This window comes from Pseudophryne corroboree, chromosome 3 (genome assembly GCF_028390025.1).
Source record: "Pseudophryne corroboree isolate aPseCor3 chromosome 3, aPseCor3.hap2, whole genome shotgun sequence".
Lineage (NCBI taxonomy): Eukaryota > Metazoa > Chordata > Amphibia > Anura > Myobatrachidae > Pseudophryne > Pseudophryne corroboree.
In genome coordinates, this window is record NC_086446.1 from 377,601,313 (window position 1) to 377,623,814 (window position 22,502).

Genomic DNA, 22,502 nt, shown 5'->3' on the forward strand with positions numbered 1-22,502 from the left:
TGATCAAAGCCAGGAAGGATGTAACCGCAAAAACATTTTCACCGCAATTGGCGAAAATATGTTGCGTGGTGCGAGGCCAGTAAGGCCCGACGGTGGAAATTCGACTGGGTCGATTCCTACATTTCCTGCAAACAGGAGTGTCTATGGGCCTGAAATTGGGGTCCATTAAGGTTCAAATTTCGGCCCTGTCAATTTTCTTCCAAAAAGAACTAGCTTCAGTCCCTGAAGTTCAGACGTTTGTAAAAGGGGTACTGCATATACAGCCTCCTTTTGTGCCTCCAGTGGCACTTGGGATCTCAATGTAGTTTTTTTTTGGATTCCAAAAGTCACATTGGTTTGAACCACTTAAATCTGTGGAGTTAAAATATCTCACATGGAAAGTGGTCATGCTGTTGGCCTTGGCCTGGGCCAGGCGCGTGTCAGAATTGGCGGTTTTATCCTGTAAAAGCCCTTATCTGATTTTCCATTCGGACAGGGCGGAATTGAGGACTCGTCCTCAATTTCTCCCTAAGGTGTTTTCAGCATTTCACTTAAACCAACCTATTGTGGTGCCTGCGGCTACTAGGGACTTGGAGGATTCCAAGTTGCTGGACGTAGTCAGGGCCCTGAAAATATATGTTTCCAGGACGGCTGGAGTCAGAAAATCTGACTCGCTGTTTATCCTGTATGCACCCAACAAGCTGGGTGCTCCTGCTTCTAAGCAGACGATTGCTCGTTGGATTTGTAGTACAATTCAGCTTGCACATTCTGTGGCAGGCCTGCCACAGCCAAAATCTGTAAAAGCCCATTCCACACGGAAAGTGGGCTCATCTTAGGCTGCTGCCCGAGGGGTCTCGGCTTTACAACTTTGCCGAGCAGCTACTTGGTCAGGGGCAAACACGTTTGCTAAATTCTACAAATTTGATACCCTGGCTGAGGAGGACCTGGAGTTCTCTCATTCGGTGCTGCAGAGTCATCCGCACTCTCCCGCCCGTTTGGGAGCTTTGGTATAATCCCCATGGTCCTTTCGGAGTCCCCAGCATCCACTAGGACGTTAGAGAAAATAAGAATTTACTTACCGATAATTCTATTTCTCATAGTCCGTAGTGGATGCTGGGCGCCCATCCCAAGTGCGAATTGTCTGCATTACTTGTACATAGTTATTGTTACAAAAATCGGGTTATTGTTGTTGTGAGCCATCTTTTCAGAGGCTCCTTCTGTTATCATGCTGTTAACTGGGTTCAGATCACAAGTTGTACGGTGTGATTGGTGTGGCTGGTAATGAGTCTTACCCGGGATTCAAAATCCTTCCTTATTGTGTACGCTCGTCCGGGCACAGTATCCTAACTGAGGCTTGGAGGAGGGTCATAGGGGGAGGAGCCAGTGCACACCAGCTAGTCCTAAAGCTTTTACTTTGTGCCCAGTCTCCTGCGGAGCCGCTATTCCCCATGGTCCTTTCGGAGTCCCCAGCATCCACTACGGACTATGAGAAATAGAATTATCGGTAAGTAAATTCTTATTTTAATACCTACCGGTAAATCCTTTTCTCTTAGTCCGTAGAGGATGCTGGGCGCCTGTTCCAGTGCGGACTCTATCTGCAGTTGTTAGTTATGTTTTCACACGGGTTGTGTTACGTTATGGTCAGCCTGTTGCTGACGTTGTTCATGCCGTTGACTGGAGTTTTCTGTTAAATGCCATGTTGTACGGCGTGTTTGAGGTGTGAGCTGGTATATGTCCTACCTTAGTTAACATTAAATTATTTCCTCGAAATGTCCGTCTCCCTGGGCACAGTTCCTATAACTGGAGTCTGGAGGAAGGGCATAGAGGGAGGAGCCAGTTCACACCCCTTTCAAAGTCTTAAAGTGCCCATGTCTCCTGCGGATACCGTCTATACCCCATGGTTCTTGAAGTGTCCCCAGCATCCTCTACGGACTAAGAGAAAAGGATTTACCGGTAGGTATTAAAATACTATTTTCTCTTACGTCCTAGAGGATGCTGGGGTCCATTTTAATACCATGGGGTATTTGACGGTACCATGGGGTAAGACTTTTCAACAGTGTGAACTGGCTCCTCCCTCTATGCCCCTCCTCCAGACCTCAGTTTAGAAAATGTGCCCGGGAGACTGGCTGCACATCAGTGAAGCTCTACTGAGTTTGACTGAAAAAGACTTTGTTAGGTTTTTTTATTTTACAGGGAACCTGCTGGCAACAGCTTCCCTGCTTCGTGGGACTTAGGGGTGGAAGTAGGAACCAACTTCTCAGTTAGTTTAATGGCTCTGCTTCCGCTTACAGGACACCATTAGCTCCTGAAGGGTACTGAACACAGCCCTTGCCTGGCTGCTGCTCACTCCCACAGCACTGCTGATACCCCCTAACAGAGCCAGAAGGCTGGTGAGTATTAACCGGAGACCTGCAGAGAGGGGCCCTCCGGTCATCATGGCGGCATAAAGGTAGCAGCACGGGACGCTGCGCAGCAACAAGTCTCTCAGCACAGGGTGCAGGGCGCGCTCTGAGGGACATGATAAATCCTTACTCTCACTGGCAAAATGTACATACATGGGAGCTGCTGATGCACACTACCCCCTGCCAGTATAAATATTACTGTTGCTGAACTGCGCCATTACAGGGGGCGGGGCTTCACCTCAGAATTGCTTGTAAACCCTCATTTGGCGCCATTTTCTCCTCACAGAGACGCCGGAGCGCTGATCCTGCAGGCTGCTTCTCCTCACACATCGCTGATACAAGTACCAGGGTGTTATAGAAGGGGAGGGGAGCACATAATTTATTGAAGTCTGCGGGCTTCACATAATTGGATATAAAGCGCTGTTTTGGTATATATGTATATTCATTGTATGTAATACATATAGGGCGCGTGGTGTGGACTGGCAATTCCCTCTGGGTCCCTCTGACAGACATTAGTGTAGGTCTGTCCCCATTAGCTCCCGTGTGTGTGAGTGGTGTGACTGTACACGCGTGTACCATGTCTAGAGTAAGTAGTTTCCCAGAGGAACCCATTTTGGAGGCACAAGAGTGTTCTGAGCCTGTGTGGGTGAGAAAGCTGCAGAGTAATATGGCTAAACTAGCAAGGAAATTCTCTGAGTCTGAAGAACAGACAAAGAATTGGAGACAGTCTGTGGAAGATGCTTTATTTGCTGATTCACCTACAACATCCACTCGGGTCCCCTCCAGTTCCCAGAAAAGGTCCCTGGCCCAAATTACGCAAAGGGACACTGTCACAGATTCCGACACTGACGTCGACACTGGGGATTTGAGGGGGGTAGATCCCAAACTGCCTAAGAGCATTCAATGTATGATAGTTGCTATAAAAGAGGTGTTGGAATTTCCTGACACAACACCTCCACCTGAGGAAAAAGATTATTTTAAATTAAATAAAAAACAGGTGGTGACTTTTCCTCTGTAAGAACTTAAATAAATTTTTTGAGGAATCCTGGGCTAACCCCGAAGATTTTTTTGCTATCACTAAAAGGTTGCGGGTAGCATACCCTTTCCCTGAAGAGGATAGGCGTAAGTGGGAGTCACCCCCAATGATAGACACCTCAGTCTCTAGGTTGTCAAAGAAAATAATTTTACCTGCCCCGGGGTCAGCTTCATTAAAAGAACCTGCTGACCGCAAATTAGAGACAACATTACTCAGGCCCACAATTGCTTCTGCGTGGGTAGGTAACGCAGTTGAAAAGTGGGAAGATAACTTGATTGTTAATATTGACACGTCGATAAAGATGACATGCTGCAAATTCTAGGTCATATCAAAGATTCTGCAGGTTACTTGGTTGAGGCTATGAAGGACGTAGTCTTACTGGGCTCACGGGCCTCTGCTATGGCTATTTCAGCCCGCAGGGCGCTCTGGATCCGACAATTGAATGCTGACGCAGAATCCAAAAGAAATATTGAGGCGCTCCCTTACAATGGTGAGGCCCTCTTTGGAGAGAAACTAGATGCCATGATATCAACTACTACATCTGGCAAATCAGCATTTCTGCCGTCAGTAGCTGCACCGGCTAAAAAAAGTATATCATTCTCATACTATGCAGTCCTTTCGGCCCAACAAGTACAAAAAGGCTAAAACTACCCCTTTTTTCACAGGAAAGGGGAGAGGAAAATGTAGAAAACCTACAACACCCTCAGGCTCCCAGGAGCAGAAGTCAACAACTACTTCTGCAAAAGCCACAGCATGACGCTGGGGCTCCTCTGCGGGAGTGCGATCGGGTGGGGGCACGTCTACTATTTTTCAGCCAGGCCTGGCTACGCTCAGACCTGGATCCTTGGATTTTACAGATAATATCCCAAGGTTACAAGTTGGAATTTCAAGACCTTCCCCCATGCCGATTTTTCAAATCAGCCCTGCCAGTTTCTGCTGAAGACAGCACAAATGTCCTGAACGCAATACACAAATTATGTCAGGACAAAGTAATTGCCTTGGTTCCTTGCCGAACAAAGGAACCAAGGCTTTTATTCAAGCCTGTTTGTGGTACCGAAGCCATTTTAAACCAAAAATCTCTGAATCTTTATTTGAAAAGATTCAAATTCAAGATGGAATCCTTGAGAGCAGTGATTTCCAGCTTGAAAAAAAAGGAATTTCTGGTGTCAGTGGACATCAAGGATGCTTACTTGCATGTCCCCATTTACCCGCCGCATCAAGCATACCTGAGGTTTGCGGTTCAGGATTGCCACTACCAATTCCAGACATTAACGTTCGGGCTCTCCACGGCTCCGAGAATATTCACCAAGGTGATGGCGGAGATGATGGTTCTCCTTCGCAAACAAGGAGTCAACATAATTCCATACTTGGACGATCTCATAAAAGCGAGATCCAGGGATAAGCTACTCCAGAACATAGCATTATCCCAGAAGGTGCTTCAACAGCACGGTTGGATCATCAACTTTCCAAAATCCCAGTTGGAACAGACAATGAGATTATCATTTTTGGGAATGATACTGGACACCGAGGTACAGAGAATATTTCTACCGGTGGAGAAGGCTCAAGAGATCTAGAGCATGGTCAAACATCTTTTAAGACCAAGAACAGTATCAATTCATCAGTGCATTCGCCTGTTGGGGAAAATGGTAGCGGCTTACGAGGCGCTACAATATGGCCGATTCCATTCAAGGGTCTTCCAGTGGGACCTACTGGACAAGTGGTCAGGGGCGCATCTCCACATGCATCAAAGGATAATCTTGTCAGCGATAGCCAGAATTTCGCTCCTGTGGTGGCTACAAATTTCTCGCCTCCTGGAGGGACGCAGGTTCGGGATTCAGGCCTGGATCCTGGTGACCACGGATGCAAGTCTCCAAGGATGGGGAGCAGTCACGCAAGGAGAAAGCTTCCAAGGAATATGGTCAAGTCAAGAAACTCGCCTTCACATAAACATTCTGGAGTTGAGAGCTGTATACAACAGCCTTCATCAAGCGGCACACCTTCTTCAAGGTCGTCCCATACAGATCCAGTCAGACAATGTAACAGCAGTAGCTTACATAAACAGTCAAGGCAGAACAAAAAGCAGGGGACATGCAAAAGCTCTGTCGGCAATTTTCATTCCGGGAGTGGACAACTGGGAAGCAGACTTCCTCAGCAGACACGATCTCCATCCAGGTGAATGGGGCCTCCACCCAGAAGTCTTTGCGGAGGTAATAAGTCGTTGGGGCATTCCTAAAGTGGACATGATGGCATCTCGTCTCAACAAGAACCTTCCGACATATTGTTCCAGGTCGAGAGACCCACAAGCAATAGCAGTGGATGCACTGGTGACCCAGTGAGTGTTTCAGTCTGTGTATCTGTTCCCTCCACTTCCACCTGTTCCAAAGGTTCTCAAGATCATCAAAAGAACAAGAGTTTGAGCAATTCTCATTGCTTCAGACTGGCCAAGGAGGGCCTAGTATCCAGATCTTTAAGAGTTATTACTGGAAGATCCTCTTCCTCTTCGCGAGGACCTGCTTCAGCAGGGGCCATTAGTTTATCAGGACTTACCGCAGCTGCGTTTGATGGCATGGCTGTTGAGCGCCAGATCCTAGCCAATAAGGGTATTCCCAATGAAGTCATTCCCACACTTATTCTGGCCAGGAAATGGGTAAGCATTACCATCGTATTTGGAGAAAATATGTATCTTGGTGTGAATCCAAGAAGTCTCCTGCGGTGGAGTTTCAATTAGGACGTCTTCTCCTATTTCTACAGCCGGGTGTGGATGCTGGATTGAGATTAGGATCTATCAAGGTTCAGATTTCGGTCTTGTCAGTTTTTTTCCCAAAAACAATTGGCTTCTCTTCCTGAATTCCAGACGTTCGTAAAAGGGGTTCTGCGCATCCAACCTCCCTTTGTGCCTGCTGCAGCGCCATGGGATCTTAATGTGGTGTTGCAGTTCCTTAAATCGGACTGGTTTGAGCCTCTACAAGACCTAGAGTTGAAGTTTCACACTTGGAAAGTGGTCATGCTATTGGCCTTGGCCTCAGGCAGATGGTTGTCTGAGTTAGGAGCTCTCTCACACAAGAGTCCTTACTTAATATTTCATGAAGATAGGGCTGAACTGAGAACACGTCAGCACTTTCTTCCGAAGGTTGTGTCATCTTTTCATATCAACCAACCAGTGGTGGTGCCAGTGGCTTCTGACACCTCAGCCGTCCCAAAGTCCTTGGATGTTGTCAGAGCGTTGAGGATTTGTTGCAAGAACGGCTAGGATAAGAAAAACAGAATCTTTGTTTGTCCTCTATGACCCCAACAAGATTGGGGTTCCTGCTTCTAAGCAGACTATTGCGCGCTGGATCAGGGGTACCATTCAGCACGCTCATTCCACGGCAGGATTGCCGTTACCGACTTCGGTAAAAGCCCACTCTACAAGGAAAGTGGGTTCTTCCTGGGCGGCTGCTCGGGGTGTCTCGGCTTTACAAATCTGCCGAGCTGCTACTTGGTCAGGTGCAAACACGTTTGCTAAGTTTTAGAAGTTTGACACCTTGGCTGCTGACGACCTAAGATTTGGTCAGTCAGTTCTGCAGGAACATTAGCACTTTCCCGCCCGTACTGGGAGCTTTGGTATATCCCCATGGTACTAAAATGGACCCCAGCATCCTCTAGGACGTAAGAGAAAATAGGATTTTAATTACCTGCCGGTAAATCCTTTTCTCATAGTCCGTAGAGGATGCTGGGTGTCTGCCCAGTGCTCATTTTTCCTGCTGAATACGTTTATCTTTTTGCACATTTTTCATGTGTTCAGATGTTAACAGCTGTTGCGTTATGCATGCTGGTTGGCATGACTTATGTTAAAGGCCATGTTAGCCGACATGTTGTTTATGGATGGTGTGAGCTGGTGTAAATCTCGCCACAAGTTTAATAGTAATTCCTCTCTCTCGAGATTGTCCGTCTCCTCGGGCACAGTTCCTATACTGAGGTCTGGAGGAGGTGCATAGAGGGAGGAGCCAGTTCACACTGTTGAAAAGTCTTAAAGGGCCGAAGGCAACTGCGGAACCGTCTATACCCCATGGTACTAAAATGGACCCCAGCATCCTCTACGGACTACGAGAAAAGGATTTACCGGAAGGTAATTAAAATCCTATTTTTTGAAAAAGCATGGGAAAATCTTGAGAAAAAAATCTAGATCCCTAGGAAAGTTCTGGTTGCTTTCCCCTTCCCTGGGGAGTTTAGAAAGAAATGGGAAAACCCACTCATAGTGGACGCGTCTGTATCCAGACTCTCAAAAAAGGTGGTTTTACCTGTTCCAGGATCGCAAAATTGATACTACGCTCAAATCCATATACACCGCTTCAGGGGCGATACTACGTCCCACTATTGCCTGTGCATGGATTTCCAAAGCTATAGTAAAGTGGTCTGGCATGTTACTTGACGATTTGGATACGTTAGATAAGGGTGACATTGAATTGTTTCTCCGTAACATTCAGGATTCTGCCGTTTTTTTTGGTGGAATCCATGAAAGACCTGGGTTCAATGGCTGCAGGAATGTCTTCCATGTCTGTCTCAGCTCGTCGATGACTGGCTGCGCCATTGGTCTGCCAACGCGGAATCCAGGAGAGGTGTGGAGACCCTACCCTACACAGGTCAGGCTCTCTCTTTGAGGAAGCGTTGGATGCGTGGATCTCCACGGCTACAGCGGGTAAGACCCTCTTCTCTCAGCAGCTCCTGCTACGAAGAAACCTTTTTCTTCACCTGCATCTCAGTCCTTTTGGGTTACTAAACCGAGAAAGGCCAAACCGCCCAACACCTTCTTTAGAGGGGGCCGGCCAAAATCCAAGAAACCTGTTGCAGCAGTTTCCCAGGAATAGAAGCCTGCTTCAGTTGTTCCAAAGTCCTTCGCATGACGGTGGACAGCGCAGCCTGGAGGTAGGACCGGTGGGGGCATGACTCAGACATTTCAGTGACATCTGGGTCATGTCTGCCCTGGATACATGGGTACTAGATATTGTGTCCCAGGGATACCGGCTGGAATTTCAAGATTTCCCTCCTCATCGATTCTTCAAATCGGGCTTGGCAGCTTTGCCGGCAGGCAGGGCTACCCTGCAGGGAGCCATCCAGAAGTTGGTGGAGGCACAGGTCATTGTACCAGTCCCTCCTCAAATGCAAAACACGGGATACTATTCGAACTTTTTTGTGTTACCGAAACCAGATGGTTCGGTCAGGCCCATTCTGAACTTAAAATCACTAAACCCCTTTCTGAGGGGGTTCAAGTTCAAAATGGAGTCTCTATGGGCATTGATATCAGGTCTGGAGGAGGGGGAATTCCTGGTATCCCTGGATATCAAGGATGCGTACCTCCACTTTTCCGATTTGGCTGCCGCATCAAGCTTATCTCCGATTCGCACTGTTGGACTGTCATTATCAGTTCCAGGCCCTACCATTCGGCCTCTCCATAGCACCTCGGGTATTCACCAAGGTGATGGCGGAAATGATGGTTCTCCTCCGCAGGCAGAGGGTGAACATAATGCCATATCTGGACGCCCTGCAGATAAAGGCATCGTCCAAGGAGAAGCTGTTACGGTCAATAGCTCTCACAACCCAGCTTCTCAGGGAACATGGTTGGATCCTGAATATCCTAAAATCACATTTTGAGCCAACCAGGAGGTTGTCCTTTCTGGGAATGATTCTCGACACGGAAGTGCAGAGGGTGTTTCTTCCGGAGGAAAAAGCGTTGGTGATACAAACAATGGTTCGGGGTGTCCTGAGGCCAGCCCGGGTGTCGGTTCATCAGTGCATTCGCCTTCTGGTAAAGATGGTGGCCTCTTACGAGGCTCTGCAGTACAGTAGGTTTCATGCTCGATCCTTCCAACTGGATCTTCTGGACAAGTGGTTGGGATCCCATCTACACATGCACCAGAGAATACGTCTGTCGCCAAAGGCCAGGATTTCACTCCTCTAGTGGCTACAATTACCTCACCTTCTGGAAGGCTGCAGGTTCGGGATTCAGGACTGGATCCTTCTAACCACGGATGCAAGTCTCCGGGGCTGGGGCGCAGTCACTCAAGGGGAAACCTTCCAAGGAAGGTGGTAAAGTCTGGAAGCCGGCCTGCCAATAAACATTCTGGAACGAAGAGCTGTCTACAACGGTCTTCTCCAAGCGGCCCCTCTTCTGAGAAATCGGACCATTCAAGTGCAGTCAGACAATGTAACGTCAGTGGCCTACATAAACCGTCAGGGCGGAACGAAGAGCAGAGCTGCAATGTCAGAAGTACAAGAATCATCCTCTGGGAAGAAAAACACGCGTTGGCGCTGTCAGCAATCTTCATTCCGGGAGTAGGCAACTGGGAAGCGGACTTCCTCAGCAGACACAATCTCCATCCAGGAGAGTGGGGTTTCCATCCGGAGGTGTTCAAGGAGGTAACAGATCTTTGGGGCGTACCCCAAATAGACATGGTGGCCTCTCGTCTCAACAAGAAGCTTTGGAGGTATTGTTCCAGGTCGAGGTACCCGCAAGCCGTGGCAGTGGACGCCCTGGTAACTCTGTGGGTGTTCCAGTCGGTGTACGTGTTTCTTCCACTCCCACTCATTCCAAGAGTTCTCATAATCATAAAGAGAACAGGGATTCAGGCAATCCTCATCGCTCTGGACTGGCCGAGAAGGGCTTGGTACGCGGATTTCTGGATCGACTGTAGAAGATCCGAGGCCTCTGCCTCTTCGGGAGGACCTGCTGCAGCAGGGACCGTTCGCCTATCAGGACTTACCGCGGCTATGTTTGACGGCATGGAGGTTGAACGCCAGATACTAGCTCGGAAGGGCATTCCGAACAAGGTTATTCCTACCCTGATACAGGCTAGGAAAGAAGTAACGTCAAAACATTACCATCGTATATGGAAAAAATATGTATCTTGGTTTGAGTCCAGGAAGTTCCCTGCGGTGGAGTTTCAACTGGGACGTTTTCTCCTCTTCCTGCAAGCAGGTGTGGATGTGGGCCTGAGGTTGGGATCCATAAAGGTCCGAATTTCAGCCCTATCAATTTTCTTTTCAGAAACAGTTGGCTGCCCTCCCTGAGTTTCAGACTTTTTTGAAGGGAATTCTGCACATCCAACCTCCCTTTGTACCGTCTACGGCGCCTTGGGATCTTAATGTGGTGTTGCAGTTTCTCCAGTCGGACTGGGTTGAACCTCTTCAGGAGGTTGAGGTCAAGTTTCTCACGTGGAAGGCTGTCACTTTGTTGGCCTTAGCTTCTGCTAGACATGTGTCGGAGTTGGGGGCTTTGTCATGTAAAAGCCCATACTTGATCTTCCATGAAGATAGAGCTGAGCTCCGGACACGTCCGCAGTCCTTCTGAAGGTTGTGTCAGCATTTCATATCAACCAACCTATTGTGGTGCCAGTTGCTACTGACTCCTCAGTTTCATCAAAGTCCTTGGATGTTGTAAGGGCTCTGAAAAGCTATGTGAAGAGGACTGCTCGTCACAGAAAATTGGACTCTCTGTTTGTCCTGTATGATCCCAAGAAACTTGGGTGTCCTGCTTCTAAGCAGACAATCTCTCGCTGGACCAGGTTCACTATCCAGCATGCGTATTCTACGGCAGGATTGCCGTGTTCTACGACTGTTAAGGCCCACTCTACTCGTAAGGTGGGTTCTTCCTGGGCCGCTGCCCGGTGTGTCTCGGCTTTACAGATTTGCCGAGCTGCTACTTGGTCTGGGTCGAACACGTTTGCAAAGTTCTACAAGTTCGATAGTATGGCCTCTGAGGACCTGAAGTTTGGTCAGTCAGTTCTGCAGGAGCCTCCGCGCTCTCCCTCCCGTTCTGGGAGCTTTGGTACATCCACATGGTGCTAATGTGGACCCCAGCATCCTCTAGGACGCAAGAGAAAATAGGATTTTAATTACCTACCGGTAAATCCTTTTCTCGTAGTCCGTAGAGGATGCTGGGCGCCCGCCCAGTGCTTCATTTTCCTGCAAGTGGTTATTTAGTTCAGTACTGCTTAGTTCTTGGTAAGTGCTGTTTTGTTACTTGGTAATAATCCTGTTCAGCCGTTGCTGATGTTTCAAGCTAGTTAGCTTGGGTTGCCTTGTGTGTGAGCTGGTGCGAATCTCGCCGCTATCTGTATAAACCTTCTCTCGAAGATGTCCGTCTCCTCGGTCACAGTTTCTAGACTGGGTCTGGTAGGAGGGGCATAGAGGGAGGAGCCAGCCCACACTCTCAAACTCTTAAAGTGCTAATGGCTCCTAGTGGACCCATCTATACCCCATGGTACTAATGTGGACCCCAATATCCTCTTTGGACTACGAGAAAAGGATTTATTGGTAGGTAATTAAAATCCTTTTTTTTTTTTCCTTTTTTTTTTGTTAAATCTGTTTATTCATTTTATAAGAATAATTCACTTAGGAAACAAGATATTTGTAGTCGTGAAACATACATATAGACAATATGAAAAGATGATATGACATAACATATACGGAGGATTTGAGGTACTCAATTAGTGACCATGTGAAAAGAGATATCCATACAATACATAACATTACAAAACACAATCTGAGAGTCACCGGAATAGTCCCAACCAAAGTGCTATTGAGCAATAAAATAGCTAATCCGTAGCCTATCAATAAAGGCACAATCCAAAAAATATAAATCTGTTCAGGAGCAAGCAAATATAGAAGGACATGTGTATCGATGCGTGAGTGTATTTCACAACTACAGTAATTATAAAATATACAATACAACCTACACTCTAAATCAAAATGTGAATGAAGAAAGGTTAATGAGAAAAGGAGCAGGGGGGGAGGCAAGTTGAGGGGACACACATGAGGGAGGGCTGGGATAAGAGAGTGACAATACATTAGTACCATCAGCACAGTAAGACTATATTGGTATACAATAATAGGAGCAGTAAGTACATAAGTCATAAAAGGACCAATGAACAGGAATTAGGGGGGGTCATATTGTGGAATCTTTCAACAGTCTTCTATAAAGAAACCATTCCATGTGTTCAAATACCTTAAATATTTGGGTTTGGGTCGACTGGACCCCCTGCAGTTCGCCTATCGATCAAATCGGTGTGTCGAGGATGCAGTCATCCTGGGCCTGCACTACATTCTACAGCACCTAGACATTCCCTGTACCTATGCGAGGGTCCTGTCTGTCGATTTCAGCTCGGCCTTCAATACAATCGTCCCCAGCATCCTCCACCCCAAATTACTTCGCCTAGGGGTCCCAGAAGCTACCTGTTCCTGGATAGTAGACTTCCTGACAGATAGGACACAGGTGGTGAAAGCGAGGGAATTCACCTCTCAAGCGAGGTCCATTAGTACAGGGGCCCCTCAGGGCTGTGTCCTCTCACCCCTGCTCTTCTCCCTGTACACAAATGACTGTACCTCAGAGGCGCAATCAGTAAAGATCATCAAATTCGCAGATGACACCACCGTCATCGGCCTCATCAAGGACGGGGACGAATCGGCCTATAGACGGGAAGTAGACCAGTTAGCCCAGTGGTGCATCCACAACAACCTTGAGCTCAACCCCCTCAAAACAGTCGAGATGATAGTGGACTTCAGGAAGAAGTCATCTAGTGCACCTCCGCTAATGATTGCTGACAGTGTGGTATCGTTAGTGGACTCCTTCAAGTTTCTAGGAACCACAATCTCCCGGGACCTTAAATTGGGGTCCAACGCTGACGCCACTGTTGGGAAAGCGCAGCAGAGGTTGTTCTTCCTCAGGCAACTAAGGAAGTTCAACATCCCACAGAAGCTTCTGCTCCTCTTCTACTCCGCAATTGTGGAGTCGGTACTGTGCTCCTCGATACTCGTATGGTACAGCTCCTACAGCGCGAGGGATAGATGCAGGCTCCAAAAGGTGGTCAGAACCGCAGAGAAGATCATCGGGGCCAACCTTCCCTCAGTCCAGGACCTGTACCTTTCCAGAGCTAAAAAGCGGACAATGAAGATAGTAAAAGACCAGCTACACCCCGGCCACAGCATGTTTAACTTGCTTCCTTCAGGCAGGCGTTACAGGGCCGTCCCCGCCAGGTCCACAAGAAGCCTCAAAAGTTTCTTTCCCCAAGCGGTCCGCCTGCTGAACTCCTGAACATTGACTGACTAGACGTACATGTAACTAACTTGTGTCCCTACCGTATACCTATATGTGTGACTTTACTCCCCCCCACCTGCTTATCTGTTACCTACTTGGCTGTAGCAAACCGAAGACAAATTCCTAGTATACGCAAGTATACCTGGCCAATAAAGCTGATTCTGATTGATCACGGGAGTCTATATAAAGGCCCCATTTTTTGTAAAAAGATTTAACTCCCAGTTCTATGTTGACTTGGGCTGATTTCCTGTCAAAATATAGTGTTTATAAAAGCTTTCCACGTACTTCCATCAATTTCGGGGAAGACGCTGAAAGCCATTGTGACAATATGATTTTCTTAGATACGGTGACTAAAACTGTCAAGAATGGTAGCCATTGTTGTCGTGAGGGACCTAGATCCCATTCATTATAGTTAGCGCAAAGACATGTCAATGGAGTTGCTCTAACCCTTAGTCCTAGTAATTGATTAACAAATGCGACCACTTTATGCCAGTAGAGGCGAATCAAACCACACTCCCAAAAGGTAGCAGTGCTCGCGTGACATTTGGGGCATTCTCCGGATTCAGTCGGGTGGAATCTGGCATGTTGGGTATGGGAGATATAAGCTCTTTGCAGAGTGCGTAGATGTACAGTACCTCCTGTAAATATGGGGAAGCTAGCCATATCATTATAGGAGTATAACAACCACTGAGTTGTTGATGATCAGTAAGATGCGGCAGATCTTTTGCCATTGCGGCAGAAGTTTATCCCATCTGACATCAGTGGAGGCAGACGTTAAAATGGAATAAAGCTGTCTAATGCGGGTAGGGCCTGATTTATGCACATTTAGAGACACTTGTAAGGGATTAAATGAGGTTGAGGTGTTACATAACACTTTTTGGAAAGAATTGATAGATCCCAAATAATGGCGGACCTGCAGGTACATGAAAGAATGTGAATACGGAAGGTTGTATTTCTTTCGAAGATCCGAGAATAGGAGAAGAGCGCCTCCAGGATCAAAGACTTTCGAGGAATTCGTCAAACCCTTCTCTTTCCAGACACGGAAATTGGAATTGGTGAGGGACGGAGGAAACATAGGATTACGCCATAATGGGATACATGGTGAGGTATGGGAATTACAGTGGAATTTCGTATGTAATGTGATCCAAGCATAATAAATATCATGAAAGAGAGGATTATGAAGTATGTGTGTAGGGATGGATGAAGCTTTGGACAATAAGAGAACACCCGGGGAATAAGGATAAAAAAGGCCTCATCTAAGACTGGGTCAGTAAATAGGTCCCTGTTGAACCGCCAATCAGCAGCACATCGAAATCAAGTGGCCATGGAGTATGAGGCAAAATCTGGGACACCGATTCCCCCCGCCGATGTTGGAGCCATAAGTTTATCTAAAGCTATGAATGATTTTCTACCCTTCCATAAAAATCTGGACATTATTTTGCGCAGGTATTGTATGTCTCGTTTAGAAAGACCAATAGGGAGTATTTTCATGAGATAGAATAGTTTCGGGAAAACTATACTGTGCAGTACAGCCACTCTCCCCAAAAGAGATAGAGGGCGTAACTTTACTTCCAGTAAAGCAGTGATACGGGTCAACATGGGAGTGAAATTTTCCTCGTATAATCTAGAAAGATCTGTCAGGATCTGAATCCCTCAGTAAGTAATTTTCGTTCGGGCGACCTTAAAAGAGAAATTGGGGAGATGATCAGAAAGGGTACGGAGTGAAGTGCCCAGCGGAAGAAGCTCTGACTTGGTGATGTTGATCTTGTATCCCGCCCTGTCTCCAAAAGCTCCAATCAAACCTAATATTTCAGGAAGAGATGAAGCTGGATTTAAAACAAATAATAGCATCATCTGCGAAAAGAGCGAGACGCAGATCACCCACCCAGATTCCTGAAAATCTCTTCTTTTGCCTCAGCGCAATTGCCAGGTGCTTCAAGGCAATTGGACAAAGAGAAAATAGACCCCTAATGCGCTATATCACCAGTAGCAGCCTTGGAGAACCAAAAGAGAACCTTTCACCGTGATTCTAAATGATACGCAATATATAAACAACTTGGAACTCCACGTGGCGCTACTTAATCACCTTCAGAGAAAGCTTACATAGTAGGCATACCAAATTTCAGGTCTCACAGCTGTCTTGATTTGAGAATCAACTACAAAACATAAAATATATACAACACATAGTGCAACACTGTAAAATAATTAATGGGTGTTTTATTAATGGTCCCACTCACATATAAATGTGAAATAGATTGCATGTAGAAAATCACAAGACATGAAGGGTAGTTTTCACTCCACGGCTGAATCCTCCTCCATAGGACTCTTGAAATAAAAAATAAGTATAATAGTGCAACACCGTCTTTTTTCAAAGACAAAAATTTAATAAGGAATGCACTCACAAAACATCTAATTAAAATCAGCATAAAATATCCACATAGGACTGCAAGCCTGATAAGGTCTCCCGGGTATAATCACCGCAAAGTCCCCAAGTTCCAGCGTCTCCACCGGTCCCAGGTCGCAGCTCCAATCCTTGTCTGGCTCGTCTGTCTGCTTAAGCGCTTTCGGACTTACGTCCTTCCTCAGAAGCATCCATGTGGATATTTTATGCTGTCTTGTGATTTTCTACATGCAATCTATTTCACATTTATATGTGAGTGGGACCATTAATAAAACACCCATTAATTATTTTACAGTGTTGCACTATGTGTTGTATATATTTTATGTTTTGTAGTTGATTCTCAAATCAAGACAGCTGTGAGACCTGAAATTTGGTATGCCTACTATGTAAGCTTTCTCTGAAGGTGATTAAGTAGCGCCACGTGGAGTTCCAAGTTGTTTATATATTGCGCTTCAAGGCAATTGCAAAGAGCAGGGGGGATAGAGGACAAGCTTGCCTCGTGACTGTACCGATGGTAAAAGGAGAGAAAAGAATCCCATTACATGATACCTGGGTCTGAGGAGCAGAGTACAATATCTTTAGGAAGTTAATAAAGGAGTCAGGGATTCCAAATCGAGAGAGGGAATGGAATAGGTGGGCCCACTCGACCATGTCAAATGCTTTTTCAGCATCCAGGGAGAGTATGAGTGGGAGGCAAGGTATAAGCGTAATATATTGCTGAAAGTACCCAACGAACATTAATTTCAGCGTGTCGCCCCGCTATGAACTCGTTCTGGTCTCTCTGTATAATATGAGGAAGTAATAATTTAATGCGATCTGCCATGATTTTGGTGAGTAATTTGTAGTTGAGGTTAAGTAGCAATGTGGGACGGTAGGAACCAGGTAATGAGAGTTCCCTACCAGGTTTAGGGAGAATTTTAAGGATAGCCGTGTTCAAGGAGAGATGTAGACGAAAGCAAGGCATTCAGTACCCGTACCAGTGTATCGCCTAAACGGGGAAGAAGAATTTGATAAAAGTCTGTGCTGCAACCGTCAGGGCCAGGCGCCTTGTTACGACAAAGTTGACCAATTACTTGCCTAACTTCTGTAAGAGTTATAGGATCAAGAAGAGTCTGGACCTTGGACGGAGGAAGTTGTGGAGTTGGATCATCGTCCCAAAACGCTGGGGGCCAGGGTGAGTTGTCATGAGGGCATGAAGAGGACGAAGAGGTGGAATACAAGTCCTGATAGAAGAGTTTCATCACTTCAGTGATTTCCCTGTTGCTAGTTGTCATAGCACCTGAAGATGTATGCAATGGGCGATTGACCATCGGGCGGCATTAGCCATTGAGTAGATTTGTCAATAACCTCCCTGTTTTATTACCAAATTTATAATATCTATCATTCACAGAGAAAAGGTATTGATCACCCATTAATTTAATAAATTCATTAAAATGTGTTTTAGCATCTGTGTATAAAAGCAGAGTATGGGGTGACGGGGAGGATTTATACTGCTGGACGGCTGTTGACAAGTTTCCTTGAAATTCCAGATATTTGGAGGCATATTTTTTATCCGTGGCGGAGACATAAGATATAATATCACCCCGGAGGACTGCTTTTGCTGTCATTCAAAACAGAAGGGGGTCATTGTCCAAATGAGATAAAATTTTTATCCGGAAGGCTTCCCAATCAGATTCCAGACGTTGCTGGAATTTGAGAGATTTTGCTAAGTATGAGGGGAATCTCCACAGTCTAGGGGAGGAGGAAGTGTCTGGAAAGTGAAGGGTGGTTGTAACTAAGGCGTGATTTGAGAGGGCTATTGCCTCAATATGAGAACTTGTGACTTGTGGTAAAAGGCATTGTGAAAGTAAAATATAATCTGTTCTAGAAAGAGTGTGGTGAGCTGCGGATAAGCACATGTATTCCTTATCGATAAGGTGAAGGGCCCTCCAGATATCTACCGCCTGCAACCTCTCAGCTAGAAGTGGGACCCCTAGCTTCGGTAATGTAAGAGACCGAGTAGAGGTATGGGATCTGTCCAAATAAGGGGAAGAAATTAAATTTAAGTCACCATATAAAATTAACGGATCAGAAAGTAGGGGGCACAATTTGGCAAGCAGCAGTTGAAAAAAGGATTTGGAGTAAACATTGGGAGCATAGACATTACATAGTAAGTAAGATTTATCCAGAATCTTAACTGTAAGTATCACATAACGACCGCTTGGGTCAACTATAGTGGAAGTTATAACAGAGGGCAAATGGCGTTTGATCAGAATTACTACCCCTCTGGCCTTAGAATTAAAGGAGCTAGAACCCAGCACCTGCCAATTTAAACAGTTCAACAGATGTGTTTCCTGGAGAAACGCCAGATCCACATGTTTTTTAGTAAGATGGAGAAGTACCTTACGTCGCTTAGCCAGTGAATTAAAACCGCCAACATTCCACAACCCCACTACTAGATCAGGCATTACTCAGAGGAGAGTGCAAAATGAAGGTACCTATATCATGTATAGACAAAATGAATACAAAAAACAGTCCCAGCGAAGAGAAAGGGAGGGGGGAGGTGGGGAGGAGAGAGACAAAACAAAGGAGTGCGGGGCGGGAAAGAAAGATGAAGATCATCACTTGTAGATGGCAATACCATTGTTATTGACATTATAAGCAAATGCAAAATAGTAAATCCAGCCGTAGTCCTCAAGCTAGCAGACATGCAGGAGCAAAACATCAATACTCCGCTCTCGCACGGGTGCTAGATACCGGATAGATGGGTAGGGGGCCCCATCCGACCAAACATAGAGAGAACAACAACAGTAAAAACAACAAAAATAGAAATAGATGGTGCTCCGGGGAGAGCTGCCAAGCAATGAATTAAACCTGTAATAGAATCAAAATTAAACATAAAATGATGTTCCAGGTTGTCAACAGAGATCCATAGAAAAGCCATCTGTGAAATATGAAAGTAAGAAAAGTCAACTGTTCCCAGACTGAGTAAAAACTTGGAGCTGGTAATTAAACAGGATGAAAAATTCAGGCGTTGTAACAGTTCAATCAGGAGAAAATGCACATCAGTGACTCAGGTCAAAGCAGTAGAAAGCGAGACTCCTGCCTCGCATAAGTCATATAGAGGCCAGCAACTCAATAAAATAGAGTAAACATGAGAGGCAATAGCGAAATTCAAGAAGTAACCCTTTCAGGTGGCTGCTGCAGGTGGATCAGAGATGTCGGAGTGGTTCGCGTCAGCTAGGTAAGCAGTGGCATCAGCTGGCGACAAGAAACCTTTGTGAGAAGTCCCCTCATACAGGCGTAAATGGGCAGGATATAACAGACCAAACTTGCGGCCCTCTGACACAAGTTGCGAGCATATGGGAGAAAAGGCTTCCCGGGCCCTGGTCAACTCCACAGAATAGTCCTGAAAAATAAAAAACCTGTTCCCTTCCCATTGAATATTTTTTTAACTCGTGAAGCATACCAGAACACCACCTTGTGGAGGTAATTCAGACAGCGAAAAAGAGTCACCCGCGGTCTGTGCGGGCCCCACACGATGGACCCATTCTATAACCAGAATCTGACAGTCTTGCTCGATACCCAATAGGTAACTCGTACAAAATGGGCTAATGCTGTGCCTTTCACTGATTCAGGTAATCCCACCAGCCTTATATTATTTCTCCCTGATCTGTTTTCAAAGTCGTTTAATTTATTCCAGATGTCAGTGATTTTCCAGAATGATGTAGCCCTTCAATGTCATGAGAAGCTGCATGTAGTTGAGATTCAGTAAGAGTGACACGCTGTGTGAGCTGCTGCAGCTGCTGTGTGATATCAGACACAGCCTTGGAGAGAATGGGGTTACATAGTAGCTCTAATAGCCTCTACTACATTCCCATATGTCACTGGTGCGTCTGGGGAGCGGCATACTTGGGAGGAAGGAATCCCTGTGGCTTCAGCAGCCGTTTTCTTGGAGGCAGGGGTGAGGGTGTCAGCGCCAGCGTCTGGCACCATGTTGCCAGCTGCGCGGCGCTTCTCCTGTCTCACAGTGGCGCTGACGGGAGGCTGCGGGGCCGCGGACACAGGGGTCATAAAGCGATCCATAGCGATTACGGAGGTAGCAGGTCCGGGAGACGTGGAGGCGGAGAACAGCCTAGAAAAGGTGGTTCAGCGGGATGGCAGGGGACGGAGCTCTCACGGTGTGCTCCCTATCCCTTGAAGACCGGAACTGGAAGCCAAGGTATGCCAATCTTATTGGTTTCCTATACACTTTGAGTCTCTTCATATGGTGTGTCTTTGGAGACAAGGGACTGGAAAAGAAACCTTTATTGGTGTACCCCAGTGTTTCTTCATGTGAGTACGGTATACTACCTATATTATATGTATAGAGGTGGAGGACACAGTCATCCTTAACCTGTATAGTGCACACCTTGGGTGGGTACAAGATCAGCCTTTGACGTGTTACACTATTGCTGTTTTCTTTTTTGTTTATGTACATCGAAATAGCCAACATTGAGGATTTATTTATGTCATTTATGAGAGGGATTTATGTTCTTTAATTTGTATGTATTATAGATAGTGAGCACATGTAGTGGCTGGTGTCCCCTTCTCTTATATTGTTCCTCTTGTATGTTTGGTGGCATACAGTGAGCACAGCCCTTGCTGCAGCTCCTTGTGTGCTCAGTAATAATCCATACTTTGCTTGTTTTTTCTATATAAATAATCATGGCCACAGGTAATATATTTCATCCACCTGCATATCTCGCTAATGTTGTGTTTTATATTGTATTTTAAACTGTTTAAACACAATTTTAAAAAGTAATTTTTGAAACCAGCAGCTGTGTACCAAGTGCTCCCATTTCTTTTTAACGTCATATTACATAATTGTTCCGATATCCTACCCAATCTCTAGAACCCTAAATTGGATATACACTATGTGGCAGATGTATTAAGCCTGGAAACAACATAAGGAAGTGATAAACCAGTGATAAGTGCAAGGTGATAAACGCACCAGCCAATCAGCTCCTAACTGTTAATTTTATGTATTGGAGCTGATTGGCTGATTTGTTTATCACCTTGCACTTATCACTGGTTTATCACATCCTTATGCCTTCTCCAGGTTAATACATCTACCCCTATATGATATATTGGAAGATGATGCGATCTGCGACAGATCTTAATGACCACCGTTTAGTGTGTGTCCTCAAATCCACACAATACATCGTTTATATACATCCTGTGTAATAAAAGGCTAACGCTGCTTCTCACCTCTGTGGGGAGGAATTCAAGTGTTTAGCACACCGGCAGGCACTAGATAGCGCCCATCTAAGTGTTGCTCTGTTCGGGTGCGCACAGCTGCTGGCGCTTACTTTACTGTTCTGCTGTTCCGTCATTTTGACAGACTGGTAAATATTTTTTACATATACATGGTAGCTGCTGAATGGCAAAATACATATTTTATGTAAACTGAACCAAATACTGTAGGAATGCTAAAATAAGCACAGCTATATATATTTGTTTCAGACCGAATCTGTTCTTGTGAAGCATTATCCTGGGAAGAAGGTTTCCAGCACAAACAATACTCCTATCCCAAGACTTACCGCCAACCCCTCCAGAGTTGACCGTTTGATAGTGGATCAGTTGCGTGAACAGGCCAGAGTAAGCACTAAACTTTTCTGCTTTTAATGGTGACATGCTGCTACAGTATATTAGAAAGTTTAGGGTCTGATTCAGAGTCTCACACTGATGTGACCGCTTTTGTGTCTTTTGTTTTAGTTGCATCAGCGACTATATGCTAATAGTATCAGCCCTTCCACTGGTGTAAAAGCTTGCATCTGTATGTGCAAGGACTGATATGCACACTTTCAGCGTCTTCAGATGCTGTAATACTGCTTGGTGCACCAGCCATATGGTAGATGCAGATTTTCCATCTGAGTATGGCCACCAATGTGAGCAATTTAGCGTCTGTTTATGCAAACACTTTAGCAACATGCCCTTAAGACAGACCATCTTTCTTCGTCTGACTTGGGTATGCGGTCAGCAAATTTCCAACATTTCTCTAACGTCCTAGTGGATGCTGGGAACTCCGTAAGGACCATGGGGAATAGCGGGCTCCGAAGGAGGCTGGGCACTCTAGAAAGATTTATGACTACCTGGTGTGCACTGGCTCCTCCCACCATGACCCTCCTCCAAGCCTCAGTTAGATTTCGTGCCCGGCCGAGGTTGGATGCACACTAGGGGCTCTCCTGAGCCCTTAGAAAGAAAGTATAGTTTAGGTTTTTTATTTTCAGTGAGACCTGCTGGCAACAGGCTCACTGCAGCGAGGTACTAAGGGGAGAAGAAGCGAACTCGCCTGCTTGCAGCCGGATTGGGCTTCTTAGGCTACTGGACACCATTAGCTCCAGAGGGATCGACCGCAGGCCCAGTCCTTGGTGTTCGGTCCCGGAGCCGCGCCGCCGTCCCCCTTACAGAGCCAGAAGCAAGAAGAGGTCCGGAAAAACGGCGGCAGAAGACATCAGTCTTCGCCAAGGTAGCGCACAGCACTGCAGCTGTGCGCCATTGCTCCTCATGCACACTTCACACTCCGGTCACTGAGGGTGCAGGGCGCTAGGGGGGGGCGCCCTGAGCAGCAATAAAAACACCTTGGCTGGC

General features: G+C 46.2%; 1 protein-coding gene across 4 annotated transcripts in view; it reads left to right on the forward strand.

Moving 5' to 3' along the window:
* MEIOC (meiosis specific with coiled-coil domain) overlaps positions 1 to 22,502 on the forward strand; it is a 434,415-nt gene that overhangs the window by 344,311 nt on the left and 67,602 nt on the right. For all 4 annotated transcript variants that reach the window (XM_063959971.1, XM_063959970.1, XM_063959968.1 and 1 more), the window contains one exon: positions 21,375 to 21,509. In XM_063959971.1, the coding sequence (XP_063816041.1) occupies positions 21,375 to 21,509 (135 nt within the window). The remainder of the gene's footprint in view (positions 1 to 21,374; positions 21,510 to 22,502) is intronic.